This window comes from Catharus ustulatus, chromosome 22 (assembly GCF_009819885.2).
Source record: "Catharus ustulatus isolate bCatUst1 chromosome 22, bCatUst1.pri.v2, whole genome shotgun sequence".
Taxonomy (NCBI): Eukaryota; Metazoa; Chordata; class Aves; order Passeriformes; family Turdidae; genus Catharus; species Catharus ustulatus.
Genome location: NC_046242.1, coordinates 6,124,398 through 6,152,189, shown reverse-complemented (window position 1 = coordinate 6,152,189; position 27,792 = coordinate 6,124,398). Strand labels below are relative to the sequence as shown.

At 52.9% G+C, this 27,792-nt stretch overlaps 2 protein-coding genes across 2 annotated transcripts; one reads left to right on the top strand and one right to left on the bottom strand.

Annotated features, from left to right (window-relative positions):
* Nucleotides 1-2,751: 2,751 nt before the first annotated feature.
* YWHAG (tyrosine 3-monooxygenase/tryptophan 5-monooxygenase activation protein gamma) lies at nt 2,752-23,453 on the top strand. Its single transcript, XM_033078092.2, has 2 exons — nt 2,752-3,012; nt 20,076-23,453. The coding sequence occupies exons 1-2, from the start codon at nt 2,926-2,928 to the stop codon at nt 20,730-20,732; spliced, it is 744 nt and encodes a 247-aa protein (XP_032933983.1). The 5' UTR covers nt 2,752-2,925; the 3' UTR covers nt 20,733-23,453.
* Nucleotides 23,454-25,214: 1,761 nt separating this feature from the next.
* Nucleotides 25,215-27,345, bottom strand: HSPB1 (heat shock protein family B (small) member 1). The gene is made up of 3 exons (XM_033078216.2): nt 26,549-27,345; nt 25,778-25,841; nt 25,215-25,571 (listed from the first exon to the last, which is right to left on the bottom strand). The coding sequence occupies exons 1-3, from the start codon at nt 26,907-26,909 to the stop codon at nt 25,412-25,414; spliced, it is 585 nt and encodes a 194-aa protein (XP_032934107.1). The 5' UTR covers nt 26,910-27,345; the 3' UTR covers nt 25,215-25,411.
* Between the last annotated feature and the right edge of the window lie 447 nt (nt 27,346-27,792).

The window sequence follows — 27,792 nt, the reverse complement described above, 5'->3', positions numbered from 1 at the left end:
ACTGTGCAACAGAGGAATTAGGGGTTGTGAGGGGTGCTGATTTATGCATTAGAACTCAAAAAGGGGGCTGGATTCACTGCAGATAAATATTACAGCCAGCTTGCTACTCTGAAGAATTTACAGCATCATGAATATCCTGTTCTGACCTGTGATGGGGAAGGAAATCATCTGCGTTGGGAAAAGTATTTATGGCTCTGGTGCTCTGACAGAAATAAATCAGTATTTGCTCGTTTTGGGGCAAAAACAGGGTCACTGTAAATCGGCAGAGCTGAGCTGGCTGAGAATGTGCCAGGTTTATGGAAAATACTAGATAAGTGCAAAGGTTTGTATGGAGAGGCAACAGTTTTTATTAGGACTGTTGATACATTTGGAGAAATCAGGGGAACTTCCCGGTGCAAAAGTACTTTTTCAGGTCTGGGCTTGTGTTCAATATTGTCCATGAGAACCCAGGAACTGTACCCAAGGGATAATATTATTTATTTTCCCACTTAAAGGATGCATACATCCAGCCCAAATGCAGTAGGATCTCTCAAAAGAGGATGAGCAGGGAGTCTGCTCTCATTCATTCACAGACCTGAGCGTGCTTGGGTGATGCCCCACAAGTACCTCCAGATTATTGATAAGAAATGGCAGCAATACATGAAAAAATAATTTGGGAACAAAACTCCTTTAGTATTCTCTTTTACTCAAACCCTCTCCCAAAACTGGGTGAAAACAACCCAGAGCCCCACTGCAGAGCTCTCCAGAGATGACGGCAAGCCCCCTTGGGAGGATGAATGAGCCTTTATCAGGGAAGAGGAATAAACTGCCCTTGTCTGTGGGATCTCTCCTCGGGATGGCCGGGGCAGTAAACAAAGGCTGGGCACAAAGGCTGTTCTCACTCCAGAGCCACGTGCACTGCGGGGTGTGAGGCCGGGGGTGCGAGCAAGTGAGACAGTGTCTGATTTTTGTAGAGGAAATGGAGAGGATGCAGGCGTGTTTCTGCTTCTGTTTAGCAGAGGGGGGGAATTTCTTCTGCTCTCGGAAGCTGTAAACAAAGGAGGATTTTGTGCTACACAAACCCAGGCGATGCCATTCTCTGTTATTTGCAAAGCAGTGCTAAACTCACAATAACGACGGAGATCTTGCCCCAAAAGGGTGTTGCTCATCACCAGCAGCATGTCTAAAATAGTTTGTCCTCACCCACATGGTGAGACTATGGCTGTGGGCTCTGGACAGCCAGAGCATTGCCCTGAGGACACCACACATCCCAGTGCCACCCAGAGTTCCTGTGAGGTTTCAGAAGGAAACCACAGGGCACAGGATGGCTGAGTCCTCCGGGATCATCCCCACACATCCCAAAGCACCCGTGTGAGGACAGTGGCTTTGGGAAGGGCCAGGGGAGCACGTGAAGACAGTGTTCATCTGTGCCTCAGCACTGCCTGGCTCTCACCAACCAGGATAAAGTGCTTCCATTGGGATGACTTTGTTTATTAGACCCCTTTCCTTTCTCCCAGTGCCACAGCATCCTCACAGCACTGCTTTATCCAGAGGCTTTTCAGGAAAACAGGATCCATTAAAGCCTTCCATGTCTCGCAGTGCTGTAACCTCCTCTCAACGTCACTTTATCCATAGATCTTTTAGGAAAGTGGGATGTGTTATGTCTCCCAGCGGCTCCCCCCATGTAGCAGAGCCCTACATGGCTGGAGCAGAGATGTTTCCATCCCACGGGTTATCCATGAGTGAATGCGTTGTGTGCCCAAGGTGGCTGTCATTATCCATTATCCAGCATTGATCTCCAGTGGGAATGCTCTCCTCTGGATCAGGACCATGGTAGGAACAAGGGGGCAAGTAGGGGGCAGTGGGGTTTGTCCCCTGTGTCACCACAACCTGGCCCAGCACTGCCACACTGCCAGAGACCCCCGGCACAGCAGCACTGGCAGGGTCTCCATGGTGCATGGGCTGTAAGTGGGACCAGGACAGGAGTGGATCTCGGTTTTGAGGGGATCTGGGTTTGCAGTGGGATGTGGCTGTGAGTGGGCCTGGGCTGTGGGTGGGTTCGGACTGGGGGTGGGTTCAGGCTGTAAGTGGGTCAGGGCTGTGAGTGGGTCTGGTCACGAGTGGGAGCAGGCTGTGTGCAGGCCCAGGCCCTGAGACCAGCCTGGGTGTGGGTCCGAGCTGAGAGTGACCGTGGGCTATGAGTGAGACAGGCTGTGTGTGGGCCTGGGTTATGAGTGTGCACGGTGAGGATGGGCTGGTGTGCGGGCTCTGAGCGGGCCTGGGCTATGACTGAGTCCACTCCAGCCTGAGGGTGTGCCTGGGCTGTGGGAGCGTCCACGCCCTGAGCGTGTCCATGCGGCCAATGGCTCCCGGGCCGTGAGCGGGACCAGGCTGTGAGCGCGCGTGGCCCTCGGGTGGGTCCCTGCCCTGCGTGGGCCCGCGCCTGGCGCTGTCCCGCAGGTCCCTCCCGAGGGCCGCCCGTCCCACGGTGCCTCCCGCGGGCCCCCCCCGCTCCCCCAGCGCGGGCCGCGCCCTCCGCGGCCCACCCGGGCCGGGCTCCGGTGAATCAGCACAGGCGGGGCCCAGGGGGGCGAGGGGGCGGTGCCTTGGCGCGGGGCACGACGGGAGATGTAGTCCTGGGTGGAGGCGCTGGGCTGCAGGAACCCACAGACGCTTCCGCACCTAAGGACTTCATCTCCCGTCGTGCCCCGCGGGCGGGGGGTGGGCGTGGCAGCGAGGAGGGGCGGGGCGGGGCGGGGCGCGCGCAGGGGGGTTGTGGTGGCCCGCGGCGCGCGCACAGCACCGGGCGCAGCCGCCGCCGCCGCCTCAGCCGCAGCAGCGCCGAGACCGCCGCGCCCTCCTCGTCCTCTTCTTCCTCCTCCTTCCTCCTCCTCCTCCCGGAGCCCGCAGCCTCCTTGCCCCTCTTCCCCCCCGGACCCCGCGAAGATGGTGGACCGCGAGCAGCTGGTGCAGAAGGCCCGGCTGGCCGAGCAAGCCGAGCGATACGACGACATGGCGGCCGCCATGAAGAACGTGAGTCCCGTCCCGCGGCCGTCGCGCTCCCCACATGCACACACGCCGTGCTCCTGCCGCGCCGGGGCCGCGCTCCCCTCGCCCTTCCCGCGTGTTCCCCGCCGTGGGTGCTGGGCTCGGCCGGGGGGGGCACGGGGGTGCGAGGGCCCCGGTCCCTCGCCCTCCGAACCCCCAACTCAGTCCCGCTCCCGCCGCTTTTCCCCATCCAGGGTTTCCTTGCTTTCTGCCGACCCCCATCTCCTGCCCTAGAGACCCCCACGCATCCCTTCCCTTGCTATGGGGCCCCCACCCAGCCCCACTCTCCTAGAGCCTTCTCCCCACATCTTCCGCCTATTCTGGGGCTCGCATCCAGCCCCACACATGGCTCTCCCCTGCCCTAAACACCCCCACCGCATCTTCTCCCTTATTGCAGGGCCCCCACCCAGTCCCACACATCTCCCCTCTCTGCCCTAGAGCCGCCCCCACCCCTCCTCCTGCTCCAAACCCCCGCGCTTTGCCCCCTCTGCCCTGCCCTGCTGCCCCCACCCAGCCCCACGCCCCCCTCCCCTGCCCCACAGCACCCCCACATCCTCTCCGCCTTAACACGCCTTCCCTCCGCAGCCCTGCAGCCCCCCACATCACCTTCCAGCCGCATTTCTCCTCGCCCCCCCAGCCCAGGCCCCCCTCCCATGCCCCCTCCCCACCCTGCTCGGCGTGGCGGGGCAGAGGAGCCAGCCCGGGGCTGCAGCGCTGCCCGGGGGGGGTCACACCGGCTCGGGGCCCCACGGGGCGAGGCAGGGGGGTACCCGGTGTGGGGGGGGTGTGTGCACATCGCTCCCCGCTGCCGAAATGCCTCCCCGTGCATCCCTTCCCACGCGTGGTCGCCGGGGCTGGTGTGTGCCCCTGACCCCAAAGATCGGCAGCCCTTTCACTGTCAAAGCTCTTATTTTTACTGCTCTTGGTTGGAGATTTATGAATTGAGTCATGTTGTATTCATTTCACGCTCTTAAAATAAAGACTCTGCATATAGCAGGCTGATCTGATTTGTGACACTGAACGCTCCCCTTCAATACTGACATTTTGACAATATAAGAAGGGAAAAAAAAACATATCTCTGATCTGATCTTGCAAACAAAGCAATCGTGGGAGGCAGGATCAAGTCATTCCAGAAGATTCTGCATTTGTCATATTGCAGAGAGGCTAGACTGGGTGGAGGGAGGGAGGGGGTGCTTTAAAGGGGAAAACTGTTCTTTATGTTTGTCTTCTTAGTCAGGTCTGAACCTTTTCTGGGAGCTGGGGTGTCCTCCCCGGCTGATGAAAAGTGAATGCCGATCTGGGAATGTCGCAGTCTGCTGTGGGTGCAGCTCTGTTTGCCCATATTGCACCATTTTGTCAATAACCTTGCATTTATCAAACAGACTAAACTGTCACAGCCCGAGCCCGGGGAGGGAGGAGATGTCTTATCAAGGAATGAAATACGGATAATCAGAACGAGATATTATCACATTAAACCAGCCGGGCTGTCCCTCTGCTGCACTGTGGCTTTTATACCATTTTCTGATAGCGGCATCTATTCATTTTAAAGCAAAGCCTGCTGTGTGAGCAGATCCTACAGCTCATTTCCTACGGATAATACAGCCACCGTGACAAAGCCAGCAGGGATATGCCCGGGACTCACAGCCGTGCTGCACTGTGAATTTCTCTCCGCCTGCTTCCCCGGGCTCGGTGCTTGAACCCCAGGCGTTGTTAAGAGCTCATAAATGTGATTTTTTTTTTTCCTTCCAGCCCTTACGGGCCCTGGTGAAACAGTAACCCGGGCTAACGCCTCTTATCAGCTACCGGGTAGTTTGGCCGTAAGGAAACGATCCCCAGCGGGAGCACTGACGCCTCCCTTCAGCAGCAAACAAAAGGCAGAGCTTTGTTCTTCCTTTCTGCTCCGCGCTGCCCCAGCTCCGGCACGGCCGGTCCGGCGGCCACGGGCATGTCCCAGCCGGTTGTCCCCGTCCCCGGGTGCTGCCCAGCCCCCAGCCCCGGTTGTGCGGGAGGCTGATGACCTCGCACTCATTTCCGTAGCAACGCCTAGTGATGTCATATGCCATGGTCCAAGCTGCAATGCACCCAGGCGGTAGCAGAGAGCATGCGGGCTGCGCCTAGCGAAGGTGATGCGGAGCCATCCTACCCTCCAAACCTAGCCCTCCCTAGCACCCTGCTGAGAAATGCTGGATGCTTCTCCTTTCAAACCTGTCGTGGCAGTGATGGGCATAGAAGAGGCTCGTTTTCCTGCAGCTTTGTCTCACCCTTGCATTTTGGTGGCTGCTGGGTGGGTTGTTCAGCCTCAGCCCTGTCTGCCTGGGAACCTGTGTTGAATGGCTACTGTGTTAATGGTTTAAAATGGAAATGGTCTGCTGGGGTTCTTGCTGTCTGCTGATTCATCCAGTGATGTCTAGGATTGCAATAGTTTCTCAAAAATACTATTTATATGTAATTTCTAGCTCCTTCCTTCTTACAGGTGCTAGCTGCCAGTGCCCCTAATTGCTACCTGCAATTATGTTGCTGCTGCAGGAGCAGGATTGCTCCTTTGAACCCAAAAGGGGCAGTTTTACTGGGGGGGTCTCTGAAAACACAGCAGATGGTCCCCTTACCTATCAGAGGGAGCAGGTGATGCCACACCCAGGAAGGGTGCAGGGCTGGGCCCATCGATCCAGGATATGACCTTGGTCATGTCCCTTGTCACCTCAGTGCTGTCTGGGGGAAAACCATCAGCCCTATCAGATGTTGGGGGACAGGAAAACTCTCTGCTGGTCCCCAGGGTGGTCAGTGGTCAGACATTGGCCTTGGGCTTTCTTGCTGGAGTTTCACTTCCCACAGTGCTAGTGGTTGGAGCAGGATGCATTTTTGTCTGGCTCAGCTTCAGGAAGAGCTTTACTGTCCGAGCCCACGCCAGGGCTAGGGATCAATATCCATTAGCTGGGGAGAGCGGTGCTGCTGGAGGCTTTCTGGGGCTGGGAGCCCTGCCAAACCCCTGGCCAGCACTGCCCAGGGAGCAGAGCACGTGCCTCCCCTCAGATCTTTCTGTTGAGGGGATGTGCAGGTGAATGAACAAGATGATTGCAATAACTTATTGCAGGAAATAAGTGGTCTTTTAAAAGTGTGTGGAGAAAATTATTGCACTGCACCTGTGTATGGGGCAGGTGTAGGGCTGGCCCCTGTGAGAGGAACCCCTGACTGCTTGACTTTGGGGGACCTGACCTCTGTATGCAAGGAGCACCAAGTGTGGGTGTGGAGGGGGAATGCTGGAGATGCTGGAAAGCAGATGGCTGCTCCAAGCTTTAGACAGCACAACTTGGTGCAGTAAATGGCCATTGTGGGTGGGGGAGGAGCGTGAGGATGGGGAATTGCAGGCCTTCCCTGGCACGGGGTATGTGGGCTCCTCCTGTGGTGGTCACCAGCTGGGCAGATTATCATCCCCCACATCCATATCAGTGCTGATAGCGAGGCTTCACACAGGCAGCAGGCTCACCCTTGGAAACAGGGCTAGTAACACAAATCCATCCTATCTGGAGAGTCCCCAGGGAGCAGAGCAGTGATGATTAGCTGCTTTCTGCTCTCAGTGTACACAGACAAAAGGGTGGTGTGGAAAGGCTTCTCCAGGAGGAGTGCTGGGCAGACCATCTGTGATGGTGAGGGGGGGACCAAGGAGTGCGAGCTGCTGTAGTAGCACTTCCCAGGGGAGCTGGGGAAGGCTTTGGAGAAACCATTCCCAGTGCTGAGGTGCATGGTGCAGTCATTAGCTGTTGGCATCTAATGGCAGCATTGATGCTCTTGTGCAGGCAGCTTGAATGCTTCCCAGCCCGCTGGTGGCAGGGATTGCAGACAGCCTGACTCATGACCACTTCCTTCCTGTGGGTCTGTGGGGTCAGGACAGGATGGTGGCTGTCAGCTCCTGTCCCTCTGACCTTGTAGCAGTTCACAGTGTGGGGTTGTCTCTGTGGCTCGGCCTTGGGACCTCGTAGCAGTAGCCTGAGTCCCATCTGCCCCCAAACCGCAGATAGGTAGCAGTGTGCCCTGTATGTGACTGCAGTGGACACTGCTTGCTGTCACTGGCCAGTCTTCAGCAGATCAAGCTCTTAAAAATTCTTCTTTGAGCTCTTTTGAGTTCTTATTTAGTTCATTTAGGAAGAGTCGCTGAGTTACAAGACCATGCTGGGTTTCTTAGTTGGCCAAGTGTAGCAGCCATGGTGGATTTGACCCAAAATAGCTCTTCTTGAGCTAAACAAAAGTGATATTGTGACTGTGATGGAGAGTATAGCAGTTGAATTGTACCTGGGGGCATAGAAACAGTAAAATTTGGGAAAGGGTTCACCCTGAATCCCTGGATTATTTAAATTTACCAAGTAGATCTCTTAGATGATGTCTAACCATGAAAGTGCAAAAAGGTTGGTGGGAGTTGTCTTCATCTATTTAATTTTTTTCAACCACCTTGATTTGCTGCTTCTTCTGTAAAAAGATGGGTGTTTCACAGGAGATTCAGTTGTTTTAGTGCACAAAATAATCTTCATAATGTCAGTGGATAAGCCCTGTCTGCCCCAGCTGTGCTCACCAGCTGATCCCAAAGTTGCTCTCTGGAATAAACTCTTTGGGGACTGATGATGTACTTGAGCTTGCTGGAATACTCAGGAATGCAATTTAGGAACAACCACTGAATTTAAGCTCCAGAAATGTTTCCTGGATTAAAAATTCCAGCATCTAGGGGTATATACACTGATCTTGGCAATGGGATGAAGTCTGGCATCATCTTGGTGGTTCTCATGGATGTTCTGGATGGTGCTTTCAGGAGGGTTATCCACATAACTGTGGTGTATCCCTCTGCCTCCTGCAGCTGGAGTATGGTTTCTGATCAGGGAGATGAAAAACATGGTTCTTCCTCAGCTTCCTCAGCTGGTAGAATTAAGATTTTCCTTAATTTGAGGATCTCTACCCTACTTTTTCCTCTTCTTCCTCTTCTTTATGTATTATTGAACCACTTTTCTTGTGCCTGGGCCAGTAGCATTAGTGCTGCTCAGGAGCATGTCAGCTGGCTTTCCAAGTAGGAATAAGCAGCCTCAGCCTTGCTAAGCTTAAGATCAGGGAGGTGGAGTAGAAGTGACCTGATGGTCCCCATTAGCCTGTGGGGGGGCCTGGGTTTTGTTCCCAGGCTGGACTGTGATCCCAAGGTCACAATTGTAAGGACAAGGATTTCAAAACCTGGTATTTCTACTACCTGTATAGGCTTGTAGCTGGAAATTGGATCTACTAGCTGTTGCTCTTGAGGACAGAAGCAACATGGCTCAGGGTGCAGCTGATGGAGCAGGGGCTGGGCAGGAGAGTGGTAGCCATGACCTGACATCTGGAGAAGCCTCCATGGATGGTGACACATCTGGAAGGCTTGATGTACCAGCTCTGACTGAAATGTTGAGCTTCTCTTTGGAGCAGCTTCATGCCAAGTAATGTGTTCACAGAAGTTGTGTGCAAGGGCACATATTTAGGAAAAATAAAGAATCCAAGCTTTTGTGTGTCCCACCTGCTAGTGCTTGAGTAATCAGCTGCCTTTTGGGAGGTGGCTTTGTCTGAACTCAGATGTGTCCTTGGATCTGGAGCACTGCTGAACTTGTTGGTGCTGCTTTTTCCTTGGCAGAGGTGAGTGGTGTGTTGGGAGCTCAATTCCAGTCTGGCAGGGAAGAGCCATGAGGACTGTCAGACTAGTTCAGACCAGAGCTGGCTGCTCCGTCTCCCAGGCTCTTCAGAGGCAGGAACAGGGAAAGAGGCATTGGAGAATGCCTCCAGTCTGACCTGAGGGAGCTTTTCCTCAGATGGGTCAATGCCTGAGGCATTTAGGACTCTGCCTTGTGCTTTTCTGCCCTGTTCAGCCTCCTGAGCTGCCAGCAAAATGTGAATGCATATTAGAATAAGTGCAGTACAAAGCCCAGTGGAACAGGATTTGCCTGGCTTCCCAAGCGTTTCTCCATTGACAGCCTTGATAGGATCCAGGCATCATCTTCCACCTCACTGTGGCAAAGCTGTGATGCATGGCTGAGGTTGTCTCTGGGTAGCTGCTGCACCCTTGATGCTTCCAGGCATTCTTCTACACTTCAGTGCTCTGCAGCTCATGACAGATTTTTCCAAAGCTGATACTGTAAGGAGTATTTTTGTGGTTTGGAGCCAGCTTGGACCTTCTTTCCTTTGCTGGTTGTCTTTGTATTTTCCTTCTGGAAAGCTGAAAGCCTTCAACAACTTCTGCTCTTTACTGGAAAGGTGACTCATCTAACTGGTCCTTAGCTGTAGTCCTGCTCCCCAGTGTTAGATTCACATCACTGCAGAGAATTGGCAACTGCCATTTCTGGAAAGAAAAAAATTGAGTGAAAACATAAGTATTGACTCGATTTGACTAGTGATGGTCACTGCTGGGCAGTGATAGCCTGGAAACCAGCTGAAAAAAGGGGAGGTAGCAATGGATTGGTCACTGTGCTGGATTTTGGGTGGCTTTGTCTTTCAGCCTCTGAAATCTTTGGCTTGACTTGAAGAAGCTGTCCACATAAATGGTGGTGGCTGGTTTTATGCTGGTGGTATTGAGATAAAATGTTCTACCATGGCTGCTGGCTACAGGCTCTGTCTGTGCTTCTGCCAGTGCAGCTTTTGGTCATTAAAGCTGGGGGAACTCTTCTTTCTCCGTGGAAATGAAACGGCTTTGTGGGAATGTTTTCCCCTGGCTGCTTGATCTAATGAGCAAAGTCCTCCCAGCTGAAAATAAAGGAAAATGGAGACAAAATTGCTTTCATTCTGGTGTTTAAATTTATTTATTTTTTTTAAGTAAGAGGCCTGACTCTGCTCCAAAATCCAGATGTCAGTAGGTGGGATTCCCACCCGTGACTCTGAGTGGGAGGAGCTCAGCAGCAGAATGTCTTTGTCCATCTTTCCTGAGTGCACAATGACAGTGAGGCTGAGCTGCTGCATCTTTCTGATCCCTCCTGTGGGCTGGAGCCCTGGGAGCAGCTGTGGCTGGTAAATCATAAGGGTTGATCTTCACCCAGGAGTCTCATGCTGGTTGCACTGCTGGTTATCTTGGTATCATCTGGAAAAGCTCAGAAATGGTAAATTCTGAAAATGGAGTTGAAATGATGAGGCAGCAATTCTTGGGCTGCAGGGAACACTGACAAGACTGTCTCTCAAAAGCAAAGCCTTTGTGTAGCTGGTGAAACAAAAGCCTTTGTCTGCCTATTTAAGGGCAAACTTCCCCCAGTTTTAGGTTTTTCTGTGCTAACCTAGATTTATCCACATTTAGTCTCAGATGTGACCCAGTACATGCTCCATTAGATATTAAACAAACCTGATTTTTGGCCCCAAGCTAGTGATCTAGTGACCAGGGGCAGTGCATTAGTTAATTGCAGTAGGAGAGCAGAGAACATGTCACTGCTGATGGCGTGAGATTCCCTTAAAGTGAGCCCCAGATTAGGGATTAGAGTACTTAATGTTTTTCTTCTAGAAAGGAGATGTTGGAATTGAGTCCGTCTATGGGTGTTTGAGGCAGCTGCGCTTGGACCAGCGCAAGTCTGCAGGGATTCCAAGTGCAAACCATTCCTTAATTGTTTGCAAATTCCCTCTGATCTCTCTAGATGGGTTGGCTTGCTTGGGATGTGTCTTTGCTTACGTACCAAGCAAAGCTACTTGGCGTGCGAGTCTGCTTCTGACTCCTCTCTAAGATGGTTTCAGCAGGGCTCTAGAAAAACACCAGTGAGAAGCCTCAGCTTCAGTGCTAACGAGGCTGCTGATGGACACGTTGTTTGGACAGTTGTGCTCAGCAGCAGAAAGTTTATTAATAGTAGGTGGAGAAGCTGTTGCTGTGCCATGTGCTAACAGACACGCTCAGCAATTGCTGTAGGAGATCTGTGCTTGTAAAAGGCTAATGCTTGGTGTTCAGCAGTGAATGAGAACTTGGGGGAGATTAACAGCCTTTGATTTACACCCAGCTGGGGCAGGCGTTGGAGCTTTGCCTGTTTATGCTGTTGGGCTTTGTTACATGGGATGAATATTTCATTAGCTGGAAGTTGGGAGCTTGGCTTCTTGTGTTTGGTGGTGTCAAGATGATGTTGGCACTTGAGGGGTTCTGTCACCTGTGATGAACTGAGATCAGATCTGTGGTGGGAGTCCCTTGGGCTTCAGAAAAGGTTGGGGGGAGATGGCTGGAGTCATCAAACAGTTGGATCTAGGATAGTAAAGTGACCCTCCTTGTAGTTTAAAATGGGTTGGAGTGCTCCAGAAAGCTGCCAGAGCAAAAACTTGAACTTCCTTCTGTTCTGCAAGTTCATTTAAGAAATTAAATAAAATTGCCTTCACTAGAGGTGTGTAAGATCAAGCCTGAAATCCCCAAAGCAGTGGGAGGGTAAAGTAAATGTGGAGGGATAATCACCTTACTCACAGATGCAGAAATTAAACCTACTGTGGAGCTGGCATGCAGGAATCCACCTGGGTGTTCTGGGAAGTTTCTTGCTTAATCTGGTAAAACATGTTTGAGAAACCAATGAGCTACTAGATCTGCAGACCGAGAGACCTAGAGCAAAAATCTTGTGAGGTGCTGTTTTTCAGTATTTCCAGAATCTTACCTTGATGTGCAACAACCAGGTGTTCCCAAAGCGTTTGGAGGAGTGACATGGAGCAACTAAAAATGTCCATGCTCACTGCAGGGAGTTTTGCATGGCTGCAGCATCTCCCATTTCACCCTTTGGAGCAGCACTTGCAGCTGCCATGGCAGCAGTGACTCTGCTGTGCCAAAGGAAGCCATGCCAACAGACAGGAATTGCCCAGTTCATCCTGCTCCAGCAGACCTGGGAACAGACTCTCAGCAGCTAGACCCTGCTCTCAGCCTTGGGGTGGCCTGCCCATGGCACATCATGTCTCCTTTCTCCACTTGGCTCAGCTAGGTAGAGGTCATGGGCACAGGCATTTTTTGAGCCCCTGATTAAGGACAAGCCCTGGCACTTGATGCTCTGGGGAGGATTTGATGATCTGGTGGCAGGATTCTTACTGCCTGGCAGTGGGGCTGGAGGTGAGCAAGAAAGCACTAAGATCTGAGCCAGATTAGTACCCTTGGAAGCTGTGAGGTAAATCTTTAAGCAGCTAATGCTCCCAGCAGCACTAAACACCCTCCCCACATGGAACTTGGTGCATTTATCTGGAGAGTCTCTAGCTTGAGTTTGTTTTACCATGAATTGGAAAGAAAAAAACCATCTTCCTCTGCGTGGAGCAAGTCTCAAGACTCTAGAAATGTCCAGTGGTCATCCTGTGAATGGCTACTTCAGCTCAAAAGCCTATGAGTAGATGGAATCTTCTGAGGAATAATGCTTAGACAGAAATTAAAAAATCCCAAGTCTTTAAACTTGTACAGAAATGCTTCTGAGGAAAGAGCTGCAGTAACTCATGAAGAGCTCTTCAGCTCTCACCTGTTAAAGCTTACTGCAGCCCAGAAGAGCCTACAGCAACCATGAATTGTCATTCTCCATCCAAAAGGATCAATGGATCAGCTGTGAGCTCCAGGGGTACATCTGAGCTCTCACAGCTGTTCCACATGCTTAGCACACAGCTTGGAGAAGAGGCCTGTGAGCAGAGTGGATAATCCAAGGCTGGAGAGCTCCCCAAGCTGTTGGGTGATGGAGAAGGGTGATGGTGATGCTGGGCTGCTGCTGAGGCACTCACACAACAGAGCAGTGGGCAGATGATGCTGCCAGCTTGCCATATCCTGGGGAAGGAATAGCTTGGCCTCCCTTCTGCTGCTTTGTAGTTAGCAGGCAAAGGTGCTGGTGTCCCATCTGCCAGAGATGGTGTGATGAACCCTGAGTGACAATCCCCTGAAATGCTGGGACTGATGTGGCTGGACTTGCTGCTCTCTCCATCTGGTGGCTGGAAGGCACTAGGCCAACAGAGGTGGATCATTTTCCCTGAGAGTTTTTAATGAGTACAAGGTGGGTAGTGGCAGCAAGATGCTGAAGCAAGTTTTCCTATGACCAGTTTTCATCCAGTTTAATAGTCAGTAAGGGTAATGGGAATCAGGGTGTTAATAAAGAAAACAAGAAAAACTTGAGCATAATTCCTTCCTGGGTCAAAAAGCACATGCTGGCTAGAAGAGCAGCTCCCTGCCACAGGACTGTGCAATGCTAACTCAAATGGTTTGTAGCTCCTTGAGCATTTGTAGAACACTTGAACACACACAGAACTGGGAGGCTGGGTTTTTTCCTTCCAGTTGCTTGCTGGGATGTGTCTGGGCTGCTCTCTGTCCACAATAGCCATGGCAGGCAGATGCTCCCTCGTGTTTGCCTTATCTCAAGCTGCACAAGAATTCAGAGACACAAATCGATGGCAGCCAGGTGTTCTGTAGTGGAAAATACCCCAGAGTCGTTAGACCAAGTGCTGGGACTGCAGTGCTGCAGATAAGGGCTGGCACACAGAATGCTGCTGCCAGACACTGAATGGAGCAGCTCAGGGCTCTGCTGCCCTTACTGGTTTTGTACCTTGGCTTCCTTCAACCTTTCATGTGCAAGTATGACCCAAGTAGCTGAAATCTGCTTTTTCTCTAAGTGAAATCCATGATGGCCACACTGAAACTGGAGTAGGAGATCTGCAGGCTCCAAGGACTGATCAAACCTGAATGCAGTGTGATCACATGTAGTTATTAAGCTACAAAGGCCAAAGAAATAAATGAGCTCTTGGTTCCACATCTCCCAGTTTGAAGACTTTGTCTTGGGTGGTTCAAAGTCGCCTTAAGTAATAAAGGCTGCAGAGTGGGATGAAAGCTGCTGTTAAGTGTAGGAACATGCAGAAATCCTAATTGGTGTCTGGAGTGCCTGAGTAGCCTGTGAGATGCAGTTGGGCTACAAGCAATAAACAGTTCTCTGCAGACTTGAGGCACTGGGAGCAATTTGAAATGTAATGGCAGAACCATCCCATGTGCCCTGAGCTGATGTCCTGTGATGTGAACTGGCCCTTCAAGCTTAGAAAAGGGGAACTAGCAGATGATTATTCATACTGAAACAGGCACAGGAGAAGGCAGTGGGGAACTTGTGTCTGCCCACAGCCTGCACACACTTTTTTTTTGTCTTGTCTGGGATGAGAGGAAGGATTCAGCCTACAGCCCCAAAACCCCCTGGCCATGCTGAGTTAAAACATGAGCAGAGGACAGCAGGAGGGGTCAGAAGGAGAGAAGCAGTTATGGTATGACTTCCACTTTGGAAGTGTGACATGGGGGCGAAGGCAAGGCAGCAGGGAAAAGAACCCAAACCAATCTGGTAACAATTTAGATTTAGGTCTGGTTTAACACACGCCTACTTCACCAAAGTAGGACAGTGCTTAAGAAAAGCTTTTTTTCTGGCTGCTGCAATGGAGTTGTAGGACAGCTTGCTCTGGTGCTTGGGGAGAAGCTGTTCTTGGTGAGGTGGTGTGACATGGAGTTGTGACTCCCACCAGGCTGCTGGATCATGGTGACAATGTCATGTGCTTGATGGCAGCCATTTCTTCAAGTTAGGGCAAGCTGGGGACAGAAAAAAACAGGCAGTCTGTCAGTCATGACCTACCAAAATGACAGCACTTGGCTGCTGAAGGTGATCTTGTCACAGAATCATTGAGGCTGGATAAGACCTCCAAGGTTACAGAGTCCAACCTTTAACCAGTCACCACCTTGTCAACCAGACCAGAGCACTTAGTGCCATGTCCTGTCATTTCTCAAATACTTCCAGGGGTGGGGACTCCACCACCTCCTTGGGCAGCCCCTTCAATGCCTGGCATCCCTTTCTGTGAAGAAATTTTTCCTGATGTCCAGCCTGAACCTCCCCTGGCCCAGCCTGAGGCTGTGTCCTCTTGTCCCTGACATGAGTGGGGTTCCATCATGAGACAGCAGCTGGGGATGGGGGGACAGTGACATTCTCCAGGTATTGTGACCTTTTTTTATCTGCTTGAGCCTGGAGGGGTTGTGTGCTGGTTGCTCCCCTTGCCAAGAAGGAATTTCAGTGGTTGGACTTAGTCAGAACATTGTTTCAAAAGCACATTTACCTTTCAAAAAATGAAACAGAGAAAGGGACCTTCGGGCCAGGCTCAGACTAGCGAGCTGCATGTGAAGGAAAACAAGGCTCTTGCTAGGGTTTGTGTGGAGAGATAACAAACTTAATTACGTGGTGCAGGAGCTGTAGATAGAACAGGAAGCACGAGTGCTAGAGGGGAGATGGATGTTGTGTATCCTGGTGGGAGAGGAGCTCTGGTGATCTTTAAAAGCTGTTCTCAGTGAACAGTTTGAAGTTCTCATGGCTGTCTCTGTCTCTCCAGGAAAGCTTTCTCTTTTGTAGCTGTCTGATGTCTTGAAGGACTCGGATTCTCTTTTAGGCAATAAGAAGAGCAAGTGTTGAGATTTGTAACATGGGTTAAACTGTCAGATGTTGATGGTATTCCCCAGGGAAGGATCTCTGGGTCCTGTCAGCTTGCCAGTGCTGTCTGCTTGAAGATAAGACATCAAAGCCAGACAGAAGCTGTAAATGGGTGGGCACTTAATTATCAAACTAAGTGAAAAGTGTGCAAGGATAAACAGGTGGAACTAAGTCCTGTGATGGATCTTCACTGCAGTCACTGAAGGGACCCAGGAACAATAATTTCCTCATGTATACTCAGACCTACTCATGCAAAGTGAGAAGTGGAGGGTGAGAGTCCTGGAATAAGCCCCTAACCAACCTAACTTGCTGTTGTCTGGGAGCAAACCTTCCTCATGGGTCTTACCAAAGCCTGTTAATAGGGATTCTTCCAGAAAAGGATACTTCCAGAAAGAAGATGCTGTAGATCCAACCTTTGGTCTTTTGGAGTTTACATACCTTTTCATTAGGGCAGGTACAGTTTTGCTTGCTCCCTGGTTTCTCCTCATGAGGCTGAACCTTGCCTGGCTGCAATGTGATCCTCAGGGAATGCTGGGAGCCTGCCAGGTTTTGGGCTGGGTGCTGAGTCAGAGCTCCAGCTGTAGTGGAGAAATCAGGAAAACCTTCTCAGAGATGGTGCTACCTCTGCAGTGCTTTGTTGCAAATCAGAGGGCTTGGATTTGTACAAGCCTCTGGTCTCCCAAGCAGTGTAAACCCTAAACTTCCAGTAATTTTTGTCCAGTGTGAGCTCATGGAGTTTCCCCATGGCTTAAGGGCACTTGAGTCTTGGTGGTGCAGACACTGTGCCATGAGAGAACTGGTGAGACTGGAACTGGCAGTGTCCTCCAGCTTAGTGATGGAACATGCCTCTCAGCCAGAGCCTGGCAGCATGGACTGCTCATGCCAAGCTCCCTGCACTCCTGCCTAGGTGTCCTTGTGCAGTCTGCTCCTGGCACTGTGTTCTCCTTTTTTTTTTTTTTTTTTCCAGAATAGCTGAAAGACTTTCCTCTATCAGGTTTCCACCATGTGGATCAGCTCCTTGTCCTTGGCTGTTTATGCCACAAGCAGGACTGGACACCATTTCAGGCTCATGCATCTCCTCAATCTCCGTGGGCACAAGAGTGAGATGAGGCTGGACAGTTACTGAGATTTGCAGAGCACATTCTGCAGTGCTCTGCTGGCAGCTAGGGAAGTAAAACTCCAAACTGACTGAGCTTCCCAAAGAGCAGGTAGACTCCAGCTGATGACTTTGTGCTCCTGCCAAGCCCTTCTAATGCCAAATTAAGATTTTCCTTTGGCTATTTGAAGTCTCTGACTCCATATAACAGTGCTGAAAATGGCATCTGGGGACCTGATCCAAATACTGCCCTTCTTCAGGGAGGTGAGAACCCTTCAGGGTTTGACTTTAGAAGAGAGAAGGTTCTTCCCTTCCATAATGTGACTGCTGCAGTGTGATCCAGGCCTCGTGAAGGATATTGCCTTATTTGATGATGTATCAGAGGCATTCAGTGCAGTGCTACAAATTTGGTATATCAGAACCTGCTGTTTACCCTGAGGCTTGATTGAGCTCACTTTGTTTCGGTATCCTGCAGTGTAAGAAAAAAAAAAATCAGCATTTGTTTGGCCATCACAGGCTACAGAGAAGGCACAGCCCCACGTGCATGTGACAGGCTGGTGCAGAGGTGTTGGAGTGGTTTCTGCTGCAGATGGGCACTGGTGCAGTGCTGTGGGAAGAGCAGAGTGACAGTGACTGCACAGTCTGGAGTGTGGAGGGGGCTGTGGCAGGAAATGCCAGCACAGGCAAGCAGGCAGCAGGCTCCTGGCTGTGGCTGAGAGGGCAGAGATGTCCTCAAAGGCAGCTGAACCTGGGATACATCTTTTCTGACTCTGATAGGACAGCTCAATGTACCCTGCTGTCTCATACCTTGTGTCCTGGGCACCTTGCATTTTCTTCCTGCTGGGAATGCAAGAGCCAGATGGTTTTCTGTTCTTCCTCCCTCAGCTCAATTGCAAACTGAAATGCGTGGGACTCCAGCCTCTTCCCTCTCCTGGTGCTGAGGGCTGTGGTCCTTGTCCCCACCCATGTCACATCTCGGCCATGTCTGCATTGCTCCTTCCTGGGGGTCTGAGTCCTGCTAGAAAGCAGTGACATGGTTAACAAGGCTCCCTTCCTGCTTTTACAAGTTCCCTGTGAGCTCCCTGGGGTAATCTGCTGTCTCCACAGGTGTACCTTCCATCTGTCTGCCAGTTTGTTGAAAGGATTTTGACAGGCAACTTTCCTCCGTAATCCTTAATAGCTTTGAATTTAAAATGTTTATGGCAAAGCTAATCCCACGAAACTCCCTGTAGTTTTAATAAATCTGTCCTCCAGCAAGACTCTTGTGGTGAGAGGAGGTAAATCTGCTCTTCCTGCAGTGATGAGTATCTGCAGACATGGCTGTGGGGCACCTGCTTGTTCCTCACTTCAAAACTGATGTCTCTTCTCAGGGAGCACCTTGCTAAAAGCAAAATCTCGTGGTGATCGATCTCCACAACCCCTGTCAGCACAGAAAGCTCTTGGAATCAGTGAGTCTTTCGTGTGGCTGTTGGTGTTGGACACTCCATAGAGAATAATTCAAGCTGGGATTTCTGGATGTTTCTAGTTCCAAATCCCTCTCAAACCAGGGCAGCTCAGATGGAACAAGACCCCAGGTAACCTGATGGAGTCTTTGGTATCTCTGAGAACAGACACCCCATAAGCTGTGGGGCAGGGGGACACCTTGGTTGTGCTCCCAATCACAGAACCATTGCTGTGTGTTTGTGCAGGTGTCACTGAGAGGCAAGAATGGAGACATTCTGTGAAACTGTAGAGCAGAGACATCAGTGCAGCAGGCAGGCAGGAGCCAGTGTGCCAGTGTCTCACCACGGGGGTTTGGGCACGTTGTGGTTGGGCCCTGCAGGAAGCAGGATATCACAGGGATCCCAGGGCTCTGTGGTTAAACAGTCACCGTTCTCCTGGCTGGGAGGGGGGTGTGAGGGTTGGCCTGGCACTGGGAGCTGCCTGGGCGTTGCTGCCCTGCTTACCTTGGGCGGGAGCACTGTGAGCTGCCCTGGCATCCTGCTCTGTGCTCTTTGTCCTGTGCCCGGTGGCTGCTGATAGTCCCAGGAGATCCTGCCCTCAGTAATGTGACACCCATTTCCCTGCTCCCTCGCTGTCTCTTAGCCTGGAGCAGAAGCAGCTGTGCTGGTTTGCACAGGAAGACCCTCTTCCATATGGAAAAGGAGTGCCTGCTGTTCCTTTGCCAGGCTCTAGAGCATCCTGTGGAGCAGCACAGATCCACACAGCAGCGGGGTGGGAGTGGAGGCTCTGCTTGCTGCCTCTGCCTTGAAAGGGCTGGAGGGAGTCTGATCAGACTCTGCTTGCTGTGGGGGAAACAGGCATAGCTGTAGCCTGGTTTTGGGAGGAGACATTAGCCAGAGCATGGCTGAAGAGCTGCAGGAGGAGGAGTGGATGTTCTGGAATGTGCTGGTCAATATGATGTGAGCAGCTGTGAGTCATTCCAGGTCACTCAAATGAGGTCCTGGGCTGGGCCTTTGGCCTCCTGACCCCTACCATAAATGTGGTTATCTGGGCCCAGAGCAAACCTTGTCCTTAGAGATCCTTGTCAAAGTGACTCAGTGTTTGCAGAAGCCTTTCACATCCAAACCATTACCTAATCCTTTACTGCTGTGAGGTGGCTCACAGGTTCCTGCTCTGGTGGCCTGATTCCCAGGTGACTGTGCCCAGGATGTGGGGTGGGGACATGTCCTGGGAGAACGGGGACAGTGGCCATGCCCAGGCTCACAGTGACACTTGGCAGCTGTGACTGCCCCAGGGGAGCAGCCATGTGCAGCTGCCATGTAGTGTCCTGTCTGCTCCAGGGCTTCTCCTGGCCCTGGGGTGGGGAGCTGGTGCAGTCTTGGCCAAAGGCGCTGCCCTGGTGGCTCCAGTCAGCGATGAGGGGCTGGAGTGGGATTATTATGATACCAAGGGATACTTCCCAAGGGAGCTCTGTGCTCGTCATCTCCATCATCCCTTTGTGGTTTTTGCAGTGCATGAGGCAGGTGACACTGTTAACTTCAGTGGGGGAATTCCCCACACTGGATTTAGAAAATGCTCACCATGTGAGCTTTTAAGTCCTCATCTGTGCAGGTGCTTGAGGAAGTTGTGATTGTACCATCTCAGAGATTCTTTGGGTATGTCTGAAGTGTGCCCCACGCTTGTGGGAAGCAGAAAAGATGAGCACCCTGTAACTCTGGTGGTGTCCATTAATGCATTTAGTTCATAACCCTGGACCATCTTCTCCCTTTCGCTTTGACTGTCCCTCTCCCCTGCGTCACCAAGTCCAGCTCTCATCCTACAGGTGAAAGGCATCTCTTTCCTAGAAGACTTCTCATTCTGGAAATGCTGATTTCTCAAATAAAACCCATCTCCTGCTCATTTTGTAATGGGTCTGGACCACAGCATGATTTCCTAGCTGGCTCCTGCTGGGATGGGAGCAGAGAACTGGATGATGGAGCAGGACTTTGAGAGCCTCCTCCTGCCTCTCTCTAGAGATGCACAGGAGCACCCAAAGGTGTGATGGCAATGTCAAACAGCTGGGGCTTAACCCAAATGTCTCTTTTTCTCCCGCTCTCTCCACACAGGTGACGGAGCTGAACGAGCCCCTGTCCAACGAAGAGAGGAACCTGTTGTCCGTGGCCTACAAGAACGTGGTGGGGGCGCGGCGCTCGTCCTGGCGAGTCATCAGCAGCATCGAGCAGAAGACCTCTGCGGATGGCAACGAGAAGAAGATCGAGATGGTCCGTGCCTACCGCGAGAAGATCGAGAAGGAGTTGGAAGCGGTGTGCCAGGATGTGCTGAGCCTGCTGGACAACTACCTGATCAAGAACTGCAGCGAGACGCAGTACGAGAGCAAAGTCTTCTACCTGAAGATGAAAGGGGACTATTACCGCTACCTGGCCGAGGTGGCCACCGGCGAGAAGAGGGCGACTGTGGTGGAGTCTTCGGAGAAGGCCTATAGCGAAGCCCATGAGATCAGCAAGGAGCACATGCAGCCCACCCACCCCATCCGGCTCGGGCTGGCGCTTAACTACTCCGTTTTCTACTACGAGATCCAGAACGCGCCGGAGCAGGCCTGCCACCTGGCCAAGACGGCCTTCGACGACGCCATTGCCGAGCTGGACACCCTCAACGAGGACTCCTACAAGGACTCAACGCTCATCATGCAGCTCCTCCGCGACAACCTAACGCTCTGGACGAGCGATCAGCAAGACGACGACGGTGGAGAAGGCAACAACTAGACCCCCCCGATGGACTGGCAGCCGCACGCTGATGCTAACTACTGCAGTCTTTATTTTTTTCCCACGAGTGGGGGGGGTCCGGGGTGGGGGAGGGAAAGGGAGGGGACACCTTCCCAGGGAGGCCCCCCACAACCTGTCTTTGATTGCCTCGTTGACATTTTTGCCAAAACACCACTAGTGGAAGTCAGGCTGGCTGTGCTGGTATGGAATAGCAGCCTCACTGGCATATGGACTGTTCTGTAGATTATTAATACAAGTGGAGCTGTCTTTAATTTAACTTTATTGCTAGAAATAAAAAAGGGTTTTAAGACGAATTTGCGTGGATGGAATGGCCCTCGTTTTTAAGGAAAGCAACGCAAAAACATTAAAAAAAAAAAAAAAAAAAAAAAAAAAGGAAGTTCTGTGGTTCCAGTAAGGCTTCGAGCGTTTGTTTCCGCAGCCCAGGTGCCGTGTGCCCGCACCACGCGGGGCCTCTCTCTGCAGCGCTCTGCCTGCCAGGGCGCAGCTGCAAATCCCCAAATTGAGAAGGAATTAAAAATAAAACCAACAAAACTAAAGAATTTGGGGCTCGCAAAGCCCTGGGATTTAGGCCATCCAGTCTTTTTTTTGTTCTTTTTTTTTTTTTTTTTTTTTTTTTGGTTGAGATATTTATTAGGGTAGCTTACAGTATTAACACTAAATTGCAGTTTACAGTATTTCTACATTACAGCCATATGACATCAAGCCTTTGATTGTCTGTTTTTCTTTCTTTTGCTAGTTCTTTTGGCTTGCCTTCCTGAGCAGTCCTCGCCTGTGGACTGGCTTTAGCTATTCTGTGTCGCCCAAGGCAAGAAGACCGCCCGCCCGAGGAACATCAAAGCTGCTCTAGTTTTTTGGTCAACAGCTTAACAGGTGCTTGGCTAGCGGCTGTTTCAACTATTTTAAGTCCACAGCAAAAGGTTTAAGAACTTAATTAGACAAAGGGGGAAGTGTTTAAACTTAAAAATGCCACTTAAATAAAAAACAATAAAAAAAAATTTAAAAAAAAAGAGCATTCAGGTCTGTATGTCATGTACTGTGTTTGGTATTTCAAAAGACCATCCTGATTTAAGGTGCCACAGCTGCTTCCTCAGGGATTGCACTGCCATTTCACTCTGCCTGACTTTCTCCCACTGTACCATGAGGTTTGTCAGCAGATCTCCAGCACCCAGGGCTCCCTTGTTTGTCACCAGGGAAGCCGGGTGCATTTTCCTTTCTCCTGGGGAAGCTTGTGGTGTAATGAGTGAACTTCAGGAGCATAGACACTAATTTGGTAGAGAAATTCCTCAAGGGAAGAGCTACAATCATAGACATTTCTATCCACCATCGGGAGCCCAGGAACTTAGTTCTCTTCTTAGCAAAATCTTTTGAGTCTGTCTGATCCGGCCGGGGGTGGGACTTGGGGCATCTGAGTTGCTTAGCAGGTAATACTTACCCCATTTTGAGTCAATTTAGCTTTAATTTTGATTTTTTCCATGGTTGTTGGAGGTTCACTGCTGGGAGCGCTTCCCCCAGCGCTGCGCAGTGAGGAGAAACCGCGCTCGTGCTTTAATTCCTTATCGTGATCGTGATGCTGATTTTGGAACCAGGCTTTCCCCGTCCCTTTGCTGTGGTGAGGCACACGCGGCACCAGCCCCTCCCGCCTGCCCTGGAGCGCCTCAGCCCCGGCCCAGCTTTTCTTTAGGCCGGGCTTAGCCCTGCTCCCAGTCTGCCCCAGGGAATTGGGGGTGCAGCGTCCCACAGCGAGGGGTGTGCGGTGCCGCTGCGTGCCGGGACCGGGAGATGCTTTAGGCTTCTGACCTCCCTCTCATCCACCCCCGTGTCCCGTGAGCAGTGTTGTCCCAGCTGGATAATTTGGAAGTGATTTACTGGAATTACAAAACCTATCTTCTTTTTTTTTTTTTTTTCCTCCAAATAATTACTACTCTTTTTGGCTTTTTGCTCTGGCTGCTTTAGGAAACTTATGCAGGAGAGATGGCACAAGAGGGCTAAAAACGGAGTGAGGGGTCAGGGACTTGATTTTTAAGCAGCTTGAATGGTTTCTTTCATTTTTTAAGAGATGCACTTGCCTATGATACTGTCTCTCCAGTGAAATGATTACTGCTCCATTACTCTATTGATACAATATTGTGCATGCTAGTGTCGTATTTCTATACAGTAGCTTGAAATTTATTAACTTATACTGTAGATGTTATGTATTCCTATGACAAAATAGTCTTCAAAAATTTTTTAAAGTTTTTTAATTTATTTTTCTTTCCTTTTTTTTTTTTTTCGGGGGTAAAGTTTGCTCTACCAAATAGTGATCGTAACAAACTGATCTGTTATGGATGTTGCTATAGTGACATGCAATTATATATGATTTTGTTTTTAAAAAGGAAAAAAAAAAAAAGCAAAAGAAAACACCAGTGTTAGCTTAATCTTAATGTCTGGTGTTCGTCATGGTGAAATTATAACTATTACAGTGTAGGAGAACAATGACTGTGTTCTTTGAATGAGCCTTTGTTTGTGCTTTTTGTCATGTTATGCAGTGAACTATTTTTAAGGTCTAATCAGTGATTATTTTTCCAACTCCGTGTTTCTGTAAGGAATTATTTCACACACGGACCATTCTTAGCAGTTTTTCCTCAGTGATGGAATATCATGAATGTGAGTCATTATGTAGCCGTCGTACATTGAGCAAATAAACTTACAGATCTGACGTCAGCGCTGCTTAATTGTTATCGCCTGTCTCGACTTTCTGGGGGGCTCGGTGGGGTGGGGGGGCTCGGGACCGGGCTGGGCCCTGCTCTGGGGCCGCCTCCCTTCTGCTGCTGCTCAGGAGCCGCATCCCTGCGGGTTGAGGCTTTGCCGGCTCCTCCGTGGGGAGGGTGCCGTGGGTTCACGAGTGGCTGGGTGGGTGTTTCCCCACCTCCGTCCTTCCCCACCTCCCTGCCTGCCTGCCCCGTGGTTTTCCGCTCGCAGCCACACGCGCGGTGACTCACGCTGTAAAAATACTCCCCTCCCCGGGAAACTATAAACAGAAAATGCGCCTCGACTCACGCGCCCTGCGAGGGATCGGGGGCTGCAGGAGCGGCACCCCCGGGCAGGGCTGGGAGCAGCCCCCGGGCCCGGCAAGGGGGCGTGGGGGGCTCCCCGAGCACCCCCACACCGGGAGGGACACCCCGAGCACCCCCACACCGGGAGGGACACCCCGACCCCCTCCCTGGGGGCTGCCCCAGCCTCCACCCCCGGCTCGGCGCTTTTAGGGAAGCGAAAGCCCCGCAGGAGAGGGGAGGGAGCCGGGGATGCTCCGCGGGGGCTTCTTCCCCTGGAAGCTGCAAAAACCTCACACCCCGATCACACACACACGGGAACCCCCCCAAGCACAGGCATGACCCCCGGCAGCAGGAATTGATCACCGGGATCAGGAATCGATCTGAGATCTGCCCAACTCATCACAGCCGGGGCTGCTGGGCAGAGGGGCGGGGGCAGGGGGCACGTGGAGCCCCCCGAGCTCCGAGAGGAGCCTCGCAGCTGCAGGATTCCTCCCAGGTCACCGTCTGCCAGCGGGATGACTCAGGGGGGATTAGTGGGATTTGATAGATCAGGGAACATCGGGGGACATGGGCCTGACCTCGTCCATGTAGGGCCAGTCCTGCCCAGGGACCCGGGGGCATGGAGGACACAGGGGACACGGGGCCAGCTGGGGCCAAATGGCACCGGGACCACAACTCACCCCCCTTCAGCCCCCCAGGCTTTAACCCCTGAGCTGAACCCCCTGATCTGAAACCCCCTGAGCTGAATCCCCCTGAGCTGAATCCCCCCGCCCAGCCCCTCGGACAATGGGGTGGAAGGAAGGGGAAGCCGTGGGGGACAGGACTGCTGGGATGGGTTCTTGCCCATGAAGCAAGGCCCTGTTTGCCCTCTGACCTGAAGGGGGTATTTGTGTAGCTGTTTTTCAGGCATGCTGCATCCCAGGGTGGTGACACCGGGCTGAGGTCTCCCAAAAATTCTGACAGGGCATGTGGAGACCCCTGAGTGTGGGAGAGCAGGGATGAGGAGACTCACTGTGCTGAGATCTGGGATTGGAAACACCGGGGATGTAGGAGACCCAGGTTGTGGAAAGCTGGGGTGCTGAACCAGAGGTGTTGGAGACCTGGCATGTGAACACCAGAGATGCTGGAGATCTGGGATGTAAACCCCCAGGATGCTGGAGGTGGATATGGAGAGCTGAGATATGGGAGCCCCAGGTGTGGGATATCCAGGATAGGGAGACTCAGGGTGTGACCCGAGGATGCTGAGCCCAGGTTGTGAGGACTTGGGATGTGGAGCCCAGGGTTACAGACCCCAAGGGCAGGGCAGGGCTCGGGGACAGTTTTCTGCTGGCCCCTCTGGCCCCAGGCAGCCCCGTCCTGGTGCTCTGGTCCCGGTGCAGCTCCCAGCAGGAATGGTGGTGCCAGGGAGCAGACACAGCACAAGGACAGGTTTCTTTCACCAGCTTTTATTCTGGCTGATTCTGTCGTTTCCTTCACATTTATTCAAGGCACTCAGTGGCAGGGCGAGTACAAAATCAACAGTAAAAAGGGGGTGGGTGTGAGGGGACAGCTGGGGGCGGGGGGACAGCAGCGCCTTCTCCTCTTCCTCCTCCTCCTCCTCCTCAGTCTCCTCCTCCTCGGTGCCGCCTACTTCTTGGCCGGCTCCTTGGCTTGGCTCTCCACGGTGACGGGGATGGTGATTTCGGCAGACTGGATGGCAGGTTTGGGCAGGGGGGCCTCCACCGTCAGCATTCCATCGGGAGACAGCGAGGACCGCACGGCCGTGGCTTCGACGCCAGGGGGAAGGCTGGGAGGGAAGGGGAGGGAGAGGTAAGGGGGCAGAACCGACCCAGGGGATGCAATGCTCAGCCCCAAATTGCTGCTTCTCCCACTCCCAGTTTGGCTGATAGCATTCCCGGTTTGGCCGGTGGGCTTTGGAGGGAGCGGGTGGGTGGGAAAATGTCCCCAAAGACATCAGGGGGCTGCATCAGGTGTCTCCCCCCTGGTACTTACGTGTATTTTCGGGTGAAGCACCTGGAGATGAAGCCGTGTTCATCCTGCTTCTCCTCGTGTTTGCCTGGAAGGAAACAAAACCACTCGATGGTTGGAAGGGACTGGCTGGGAGGGAACCTTCCTGCCCCACCCCAACACTTGTGAGGAGCTGATTCTGCCCATCCTGGGGCTTTTGCCATAATATCAGCCTGGAGCAACACGGGGGACCAGGGTCTGCAGGGCCACTCCGGGTGCATCCCCCAAATTTAAGCAGAGGAAAGTGCCCCCAGCAGTGCCAGGAGATGGAGGTGGCCAAAGGGTCCCAGCTGGCCACAGATCCTGCAGGGCTGGAGATTGAGCACCCCCCTCTCCCTGGGGCTGCACCCTGAACTCATCTGGCTGGGGAATTATCCCCATTCCTTGCAGACCCCCTCACCCAGCAGGAAGCACATCCTGGCCTCGTGCCACAGATCTGGGCTTTGTCACGGTCCCCAGTGTGCTGTGGGGCACTGCAGGGACTGTGGGGCTTGTGATACCCCCTGTCACCCCCGGGCTCCAGCCAGGGGGTCCCTCCCTGTGTCCTTCCAGAACAGGGGTCAATGTATGGGGCTAGGGGCTCTCTGAGTGCCCCCTGAGACTGAGCTGTAGCGCTCTGTGCCTTGATTTTCTCTCTCCCCTTTTCCTCTTCCCTCCTCTCCTACTTTCCCATCCCTCACTCCACCCTTTTCCCCCCAGCAAGCCGTGGGGCCGCAGCTGCCCCATCCCCGCACAGAGCCCCAGCCCAGCACCCACCGGTGATCTCCACGATATTATCCTTGGTCTTGACCACCAGCTCCTCAGGTGCGAAGTGGTTGACGTCCAGGGTGACCTTCCAGCTGTCGGCGGTCTGGCGGATCTCGGAGATGCCGCTGCTGAGCTGCCGGGTCAGCGCCTGCCCGAAGGGCGAGCCGGGCGCCGGCATCAGGGCGCTCTCCCGGGGCAGCAGGCGGAAATATCCCGGCCAGGCGCTGCCGCTGGGCCACTTGTACCAATCCTCGGGGATGTGGGGCATCCCGAAGGACTGGTCGAAGAGGCGGCTGCCATGGTACCAGTCGCGGAACGGGTCCCAGCTGGGGCTGCGCAGGAAGGTGAAGGGGACGCGGCGCTCGGCCATGGCGTGGTGGCTGCCGGGGGGGCGGCGGCCGGGCCTTATGAAGAGGGCCCGGGGTTATTTTTAGCCAGGCTGTTCAGCTGGCTATTAATGGAAATTGCGGCAGCCCCGGGGAAGGGACGAGAAACTTGTCCGGGGTTGGGGCGGCCACACGCAGCCGCAGTGGGAGGGTGTGCGGGAGGGGCTGGCAGCCTCCGGGCCCCCCCTTGCCAAGGAAATGTCCATCCTCCTCTCATCGGAGAGGCTTGGCCTGGTTGGGAATGATGGATGGCCCTTGGAGCGGCTCCCGGCCTCTCCCGCCTGCCTGCCCGGAAAACAATCCCCAGGATGCGGCGTGAGAAGGGACTGGGGCTGGGCCAGCGCCTCGGGAATGGGGGATGAGTCAGTGCAGGAGGGCCTGAGTGACCTGCACTGCGTCATGGCCAGCCAGAAGGTTCCAGAGCCCCCCAGCCCCTGTTCACCCACCAGCCAGAAAGTTCCAGAGCCCCCAGCTCCTGTTCACCCACCAGCCAGAAAGTTCCAGAGCCCCCAGCCCCTGTTCACCCACCAGCCAGAAGGTTCCAGAGCCTCCCAGCTCCTGGTCACCCACCAGCCAGAAGCTTCTGTAGCCCCCCAGCCAGTGTTCACCCACCAGCCAGAAGGTTCCAGAGCCCCCCAGCTCCTGTTCACCCATGAGCCAGAAGGTTCTGGAGGCCCCCAGCCCGTGTTCACCCACCAGCCAGAAGGTTCTGGAGCCCCCCAGCCCTCTGGCACTCCAGTGGCTCAGTGTTCAGCACCATGGTAGAAAACCCCAGCACCAAGCTGGGCTGCTCCAGTCCCATGGGTGGGTGTCCCTGTGGCCCTCAGGGGCCAATGGGACCTGTAGGGCTTGGTGGTGCTTACAGGA

Excerpts from the sequence above, each read along its gene's own strand:
- YWHAG (XM_033078092.2), top strand. The coding sequence starts at position 2,926 with ATGGTGGACCGCGAGCAGCTGGTGCAGAAGGCCCGGCTGGCCGAGCAA. Across the intron at positions 3,013-20,075 it reads TGGCGGCCGCCATGAAGAAC|GTGACGGAGCTGAACGAGCC; the intron begins GTGAGTCCCGTC and ends CTCTCCACACAG.
- HSPB1 (XM_033078216.2), bottom strand. The coding sequence starts at position 26,909 with ATGGCCGAGCGCCGCGTCCCCTTCACCTTCCTGCGCAGCCCCAGCTGG. Across the intron at positions 25,842-26,548 it reads TAATATCGTGGAGATCACCG|GCAAACACGAGGAGAAGCAG; the intron begins GTGGGTGCTGGG and ends GTTTCCTTCCAG. Across the intron at positions 25,572-25,777 it reads TGCTTCACCCGAAAATACAC|CCTTCCCCCTGGCGTCGAAG; the intron begins GTAAGTACCAGG and ends CTTCCCTCCCAG.